Source organism: Asterias amurensis, chromosome 18 (genome assembly GCF_032118995.1).
Source record: "Asterias amurensis chromosome 18, ASM3211899v1".
Classification (NCBI taxonomy): Eukaryota; Metazoa; Echinodermata; class Asteroidea; order Forcipulatida; family Asteriidae; genus Asterias; species Asterias amurensis.
In genome coordinates this window covers 6066311-6074951 of record NC_092665.1, presented here as the reverse complement: position 1 = coordinate 6074951, position 8641 = coordinate 6066311, and the positions used below count along the sequence as shown (strand labels likewise).

Here is an 8641-nt window from a genome sequence, read left to right as displayed (position 1 = left end):
GTTTGAATAACGAATGCTTAGCCTGTTAACAGCGTTCACAGCTTATGTTCTACGGTAATCTAACTACTGCATAACGCACGGCAGCGTATTGCCGGCGATCACATGCAGTTGCCTACAAAGAGGGTGCCTCTCGACGATTGAAATAATAACTGCACTTGACATTGTAGTATCCGATTCACAAAAACGCTGCCAATACGCCATTATACGGTAGCTGTAAGTTAGAATCACATTCATTAAGTTCTGTGGTCGTCCGGAGCACGTCAAATACGTTCGAGGTAGGTTCAAAGCACGTTACTACTGTTGAATGTTAAGGCCCTGTCACACCTAGACGTTTTAGCAAGCCTATGCCGACGTATTCAAAATTGGGGCGAATACGCTGGCGTACGTCGAATAAGTTATGGGTAAGTTTTGTATAAGTTAAGAGCACGCTGAAACACGCCGTGTACGTCGTAGTAAGGCGAGTTTGTCGAGAAATTGTGTGCACGCACAACAACATCTAAGTGTGCCAGCGTGTCGTTCATGAGTTCCGCATAAGTTGAGGTGCGTTTACAATCGATGACGCACGTTCCCACACGTTACTTGTAAGGTTATCAGAAGTCGACATACGTCGATAAAATGTCTAGAGAACCAAAAACGTATTTCTTATAACCTATATGAGTAATATGCTTTGAACTTACGTCGAACGTATGTGACGTGTTCCGGATGACCACATAACTTACTAAACTTGTTTCTAAACTTACAGCTACCATGTAATGGTGTATTGGCAAAGTTATGTGAATCGGTATATAACATTTGGGTTCGCTTGAGGATTACATCGTCGGCAATACGCTGCCCCCGCGCTCTATGCAGTCGTTGGACCATCGTAGAACATAAGTTGTGAACGCCGTCAAACGCTAAGGATTCGTTATGAAAACGCTCTGTGTAAGTTACTTCTACAGTATGCATCCGTCCACCTCGTTATGAATACGCTTCGTGTACGCTCTAAATTGAAAAATCCATCGGTAGTTCAGCGTATGCCAACGTTTTAGAGAAATTTGCAAACGTCGGCATACGCTGACTAAAACGTCAATGTGTGACAGTGCCTTTGTGAGCCACACGCCTTACATCGTCGTGTATATCAGCGTGTGTCATCGTGCTCTTAACTTATACAAAGTTGTCCATAACTTATTTGACGTACACCAGCGTAGTCGCCAAAATTGTCATACGTCGGCATACGCTGGCTTAAACGTCAAGGTGTGACGGTTCCTTTACCCATAATTATTCGACGTACGCCAGCGTACTCGCTAAAATTTTCTTACGTTGACATACGTTGGCTAAAACGTCAAGTGACAGCACCATAAGACAGTGTGCCACCATGTTTTGGCTTACAAAATATGCTGTCATAGTTTTAAACTGTGTCATTACTGTCGTAACAATAATGGAGGATGGTAACAATTTGTCCCCAAACAAGAGGAATCGTTTATCATGGTAAAATAAAACAATTAATGTTGCATGCTCCGCCGTGACGGGGTCCAGGTTTTGTGTAAACTTTTGGGGCAAACAGGCAAACTCGGCTTCACCTCGGTTGCCCCTCCCCACGTCGGCTGTACAAAACACCGATCACCATAATAATTATGAAAGTGTTGCATTATGTTCAATCTTGTTTTGTTTTACCCACAAGAAAATAACAAAGTGGTCATGTCACACAATGCCATTTCATCAGTACTTGTTGTTAATTTTGTTGACAGCTTTTGGATGAATAGTACACACACATTAAAACGAGCAGAATATCAAGCACATTAAACTGAAACTGTCTAGGTAAACTTTTATTGCCCACTATTTGAACAAGACAATGTACAGAATACCAGCGGAACTTGCTGCTCCAAAACGGAAACCACTTGCAAGTATTGTGATAAAAGCCCCAACGACACAACGCAATATATCGTGGTTTCAAAGGGAAATGCAACGGCATTACAGTCTGTACCACCAAACAGTACCACACTACACTAATATTGGCAGAGAGCAAGTGACCCAAACACCACATGAGAACTTCAGCTGAATACGCTGTTAAAATAATCCGTCAAAATTACGGTGCTTTGTATACCTGGCAGCCAGGGTGCTAGGTATTAAAAGTGCAGTAAATTTCAAAGTGGAGTTTAGCAAACTCAAGGCACAATTTACAAAACTGCTACTGTGAAATTTACTGCATTTTACCTGGCACCAGCTGCCAGGTAAAGCAACGTAAATGTTACTGCTTTATTGGGTAGAGTGGTGCCCCTTCTTGGACCAAAACTGCAATCTTCTTGAAATAATAGGCTACCCTAAAATACACTGCATGCATCTAGAAGCCAAAGTCCGGGTCCGACAGTATAACGAGAAACACTTACCTTGATGTTGTGTTATTGTAGTGCAAGCTTTCTCAGTTTCTCTCTTCCGATAAGATGCAAAGTTGTTATGAGCACTGTTGCTGGTGCAGCGCGTTTAAATACTGCTGTATTTTCATTGAAGTGCTCATCAGTCTACTTTGATGTTTGATTGACATTCGATAAGCAGCCAATCATAGATACGTGTTAAAGTCACTGATTGAATGCAGTGACTTACTCTACCATTGGTTTGGACGAGGCTGTATGTTACAATTGTGGATCAATACCGTGTTAAAGTCACTGATTTATGACAGTGACTTACTCTACCATTGGTTTGAATGATACTGTATGTTGAATGGATACCAATGGTGTAAAACTCTACACTACATTGTGTATGTGGTAAAGTCACTGATTGAAAGCAGTGACTTACTCTATCATTGGTTTGGATGAGGCTGTATGTTACAATTGTGCGTCAATACCGTGTAAAAGTCACTGATTTATGACAGTGACTTACTCTATCATTGGTTTGAATGATACTGTATGTTGAATGGATACCAATGGTGTAAAACTCTACACTACATTGTGTATGTGGTAAAGTCACTGATTGAAAGCAGTGACTTACTCTATCACTGGTTTGGATGAGGCTGTATGTTACCAATGGAGATCAATTTGTACACGCTTTAATGGTATGGTGTTTTTACATGTATATCCGCCCTACTGGGTTGCACTGTGTGATTGCTTCCTGAAGTTCCTGGCCGTTTTCCTTCTATTTCCGCTCAATTGATGTATTTCCCTGATGATTGTGAGTTAAAGTGCAAGTTTATTATCAAAGAAAGAACTGCGTACGCAATATATATACTGTTCAGATGGATCTCTTTCGTGCTTCCACTCTTTTGAAGTATATGTTTACTAACACTAACTCAGTGTGTTTTTTTCCGAAATCGAAATGCAATGACAATGTATTTATAGTAGAGTGCGCCACCAACAGAGCAACATTAAAGGCACTGGACACCATAGGTAAATACTCAACAGAATTGCTAGCATAAAGACTTACTTGGTAATGAGCAATGGAGAGATGTTAATAGTACAAAACATTGTGAGAAACGGCTCTCTCTGAAGAAACCTAGTTTTTGAGAAAGAAGTATTTTCGAGTTGTTAAAGGTCTCAAACTGAAGGCATCTGAAAGCACACAACTTGTGCGACGGGGGTGATTTTCCCATTATTCTCTCGCAATTTCGACGACCAATTGAGCTCAAATTATTGTTCACGGGTTTGTTAATTTAAGAATATGTTGAGATACACCAAGTGAAAAGACTCCCTAGTGGTTGAAAGTTACCTATTAATGTGTCCTGCCTTTGCCCTTAAAGGGTATTTTTAAACTGAGTTTCAATTGTATTCTTTGTTTTCTCAGAGTCTACTACCACCGAAACGCACAAATGCTTTTGGGAAACAAGAATATTCAATGGAGCAGAAACAATCAATATAAACCACAAAAATCAAAAACAATCAAATTAACTTTTGGATGAGATTGAAGTAATTTTGATTGTTTTAAAAAACACGTATGGCAGGATTCCGCCTTGGGCCGGTGTCTCATGGAAATCTGTCCCCGGAGATTCTGTCCCCATTTTTGGCAACTTCTTTGACATAAAGGACTCGTTCATATATTGAAAATCTCAAAATCGTCAAAATGTGCTTAAAGGCAGTGTACACTATTGGTTAACTACTCAAATTAGCATAAAACCTTACTTGATAACGAGTAATGGGGAGCTGTTGGCAGTATGAAAGACTGTGAGAAACGACTCCCTCTGAAGAAACGTAGTTTTCGAGAAAAGTATCTTTCCACGAATTTGGTTTCGAGACCTCAGAATTAGATTTTGAGGGTCTCGAAATCAAGCATCTGAAAGCACACAACTTCGTGTGACAAGGGTGTTTTTTCTTTCATTATTATCTCGCAACTTCGACGACCAATTGAGCTCTAATTTTCACAGGTTTGTTATTTTATGCATAGTTGAGATACGGCAAGAGTGAACACTGGTCTTTGACAATATTACAAAAGGTGTTTACACACATATGCCCCCAGCTACATTCAGAGTACAGACAAGTTGCAAATGCATATTATGAGAGATTTATACAAATTTTGATCAGGATTTATTTAACACAAGTTTGAACTTACAAGTCCATTCCAATTGTTTTGGGCCTATTCATGTAAACCGAAATTGGCTTTGCTATATTAGTAAGAATAAACTGTGCTAAGTCATAGTCTTGAACATTCGTTTCAAACTGGCGGGGTCGTGGTCGTAGATGAAGGACCCGGCCTGCCTTCGGCTTAGTCTTTTGTTTACGGCCAAATTAACGCGGGGTCCAGTGGGAACGGGGCCTAAGATACTGTTGATTTTAGACAGACGCTTAATACATCGTACCACTCCCTTGTTCCATTGTTTTACTTATTGCTATGAACAAACAAATATCTGTAAATGCAGGAGAAGATTGTTGAATAAATAAATAGCATTGAAGAAGTCGAGGGCCCAGTAATTTAATAAATACTCCATGCATGTCAATGAGAGGCCTACAATTTATTAAGAACGTGTATCATTGAGGATCAACTATTTCGAATAGTGCTAAAAAAAAACGCCAAGATATTTTGATTCGGTTATCACAATTTACAGTCCATCATTACGGAATCATCAAAACGTGTATGTAATTAGATTATATGCACATTCAATCGTTAAGGATTTGTAACGCTGATACGCCATCCGCTATTTACGCGGGGAGGGGTGGGGTAGGGATGGGAGGGGAGGCGTTGGTGAACCCATTATGACGAATCAAGCCGTTATCACAGATTTAAACATCGTTTTTTTTTGTGGAGGGCTTTCGTAACTATTAGTTTTTCGAGGTGATTTTTGTTTAAACAGATCTTATTACAACTCCTCATACAATTATGCTGAAAAACCGTTACAGCAAAACAAAGTATAAAATTGACCGACATAGTTTACCACTTTAGTAAAATGCAGAGTTAACCTCGGCACAATACTTTGAAGGAGTCCCATTTTTTGTAAAACTTCACAGTAGATTAATTGGTATTAAAAAATACAGATGTGAAGTTGATGATATAGTACAAGTACCGATATAGATAATGGCCATTTGAAGTATGAAATTAAAGTTCAAGAACCGATAATTTATTTCCAAGGTTCAAAAGCCAAAGAATGAATGAAATGATAAGTTATTGCTGTTCTATAGTTATGAAGTCTGTAATTCAAACTGACTATGACCTCAGTCGGATACAAACAGTGACGATCGGTATACACTGTTTCATTAACTCTGATTTTTTTACTTTGATTTCAACATGTTGGATTTAAGATGGTTAATTTGGATCTATATGCTGACTGCAGGAGGCAATGTGCTACCACAAAGTAAGTAGGCATATAGTGGTTCTCGCTTGAATAGAGTAGAGCTCCATTTGACTTTTCAACGGATCAAAGTTGAATATGATAATGTATGCAGACTTAGTGATCACATTTTTTCACGCGAGATCTGGTTGTACGAGAGCTCTGTTGTTTTGCGTGTTGTTATCACGTGAATAGAACCCGAGTTTTTGACGCAATGTGCCCTGTTCCATTGTTTTTTACTGATAGTTTAACTACGTACGAACACAACAAATATTACAACCGATTATTTTTTTATCGAAAAACACAGAAGATGAGGGTCGAGGAAGAACACACCTTAATCTCATAACAAAATACCCGGTATATGTCTATGCATGTATCGCTATATAGATATCCGTATAGTGATCAAAAGGTCATTAATGAAAATGAATACCCCCATAATTAATAAATGGATATTTTATTTAATAAATGAAAGTTTTTATTTGCCAATCATTATTTTTTAAGAGTACTCTTGACCAATTTATCCTATTTACAAGGAGTTTCAAAATATGCAAAAGCTAAATCACGAAACCCAAACAAATTGCACTAATGATCTTCGAGTTCTAAGAAGACGAAACTATTCTGATTGTCTTCGAGTAGTGTTTAAAGTGTTTGTATAAAATCGTTGTAGGTGCGAAGTACTGGAATGACCTGGCTAGTGACAGTTTGCAGAAAGCTATTACCAGAGAGCAAACACTCAACACGAATAAAGCTACGAACGTGGTGTTTTTCGTCGGAGATGGGATGGGTATAACAACCGTGACGGCTGCGAGGATTCTCAAGGGGCAACTGGAAGGAGATCACGGGGAAGAAATAGACCTCGAATGGGATAAGTTCCCTAATGTAGCTTTGTCAAAGTTAACAATAATTATTACGTCTCGAACCTACACACTGAAACAACTACTGCAGGAGATCTTCACCGTTTAAAAAACCTCCCCACTTAAAGCAGGTCTGGGGTCGATTTCACAAAGAGTAAGGACTAGTCCTAGGAGATATTAAAAACGTATGGGTAGTCCAAAGTTAGGACGAGTCACTCGTCCTAAGTCGAGATAAGACTAGTCCTAGCTCTTGTGAAATCCACCCACTGGTTTAAATACATGAAACGCCCTTACTACTTCTTTTTAAACTGCAATGCAGGAGTAACTCACTAGTAATCGTGCAATGTTCTTGCAAACAAATTGCACTCGTCGAAGCCCACACTCTCATAATGGTGCCTCATCGAAACAAGCCAAGTCATGTCACGGTAAAGTAATAACAAATGTTATTTATGATTACAATAATATTGTTTAACTATTGTGCGGAAAGTTGCCGGTTGTGGCGTTTTTAAGAGAATTATTTTGCACCAATGCAGGTATATTGTGGGAGTGTCATTTTGCATAATTACTTTGATTTGGACATTCAAACAGAAATGCGCCGTACTTTTGACCGAATGAGGGCGCTATCAAACATATTTGTATCACGGGGTTTATTCATTCATCCCCAAAAAGTGATTAAAGACTGGAACACATAACCACCACATTACAATCAAACAAACCACGGACAATAAAACCCTTAAAGCGGCCATTACAACCCGTCTCTAAAGCAACATTAACGGCGCCACAAGTGGCAGAACGTTGATCAAAACTGTACAGGACGAATCGTGGGACGGGATGGACGGGGCTTGGTGACGGGGATTGACGGGGATTGGTGACGGAGATTGACGGGGATTGGTGACGGTGATTGACGGGGACTGGTTACGGGGATAGACAAGGATTGGTGACGGGGATAGACGGGGATTGGTGACGGGGATTGACCTAGAGGCGAGAGGTTACTCTTTGGCGTTATTCACGAGCCTCGAAGTGTGACGTCAGATGTTCAGGCTAGTGTATCCCTATAGCCTGAACATCTGACGTCACACTTCGAGGCTCGTGAATGATAACGCCAGAGAGTGGCCTCTAGCGTAGGTCAGTCCTTGTCCATCTTCACCTTTCACCTAGATTCATATGCAGATGACCGCTAGTACAAATGCCAAAAATCACCTCGGACCAATCAAAACACGGAAACAGAATGCTTAACTCACTGCATGTTTATCCAATGAAATCACTGGTTCTGAAAAGCAAGAACCTGACCGGGGAAATAGTGCCCAGAAGTGATACCAATAGTGGGTGTGCCCGATAAGCTTCCCTGGGTAGACTCCGTGGTGCTCACTCGGGTGAACCCCTGACAAGAGCTAATCGAACGAACACACTCGCCCCCTCGTGGTGATGGCATGCACCCACCACAGATCACCCCAAGTGACCCACTCCACAAGCAGGGCACTGGGGGGGGGGGGGGAGGGGGGGGGGGGGCTGACCCGGGTGAGCCCCGTCAAAGCTATTCGAACGTACCGGGGCAGATCGGGGTCGACCCAGGGAAGCTAAACGAACGCACCCACTATATTGAGTGCGCCCCACGTGGTCAAACATACGGAGCATTTAGTCTGAGAATATTTCCTGCACTCTTTTATCCTCTAGACCTACAATACCGACAGGCAAGTACCGGACTCGGCTGGTACGGCTACTGCTTATTTTTGTGGTGTTAAAACCAAGACAGCAATGATAGGGCTAGACGATTCTGCTATTAAAGGAGATTGTAAATCTAGTCTCAATGCTAATGTGGAGTCTGTTATGATATCTGCTAAAAAGTCTGGTAAGTTTAAAAGAACGTCAACATATTCATATAATGTTTTTTATAACACCCCTTGCAAGTATTCTGCCTGCTCATTGGTTTAGAGCTCGTCACATGACATGTCTTAGTTTTGCTAGACGACGGCCGTGTGATAGTGCGTCGGTTTGCCATGCGCTAGTCCGAAGACTAGCACACGGCGCCGTGCGCTAGTCCGACAGACTAGCACACGGC

General features: G+C 40.9%; 1 protein-coding gene across 1 annotated transcript; it reads left to right on the top strand.

The window, feature by feature from the left end:
• The first annotated feature begins 5685 nt into the window (after positions 1-5685).
• On the top strand, positions 5686-6691 carry LOC139950957 (alkaline phosphatase-like). The gene is made up of 2 exons (XM_071949790.1): positions 5686-5752; positions 6396-6691. Exons 1-2 carry the CDS (start codon positions 5686-5688, stop codon positions 6689-6691), a joined length of 363 nt encoding a protein of 120 aa, XP_071805891.1.
• Positions 6692-8641: the final 1950 nt, after the last annotated feature.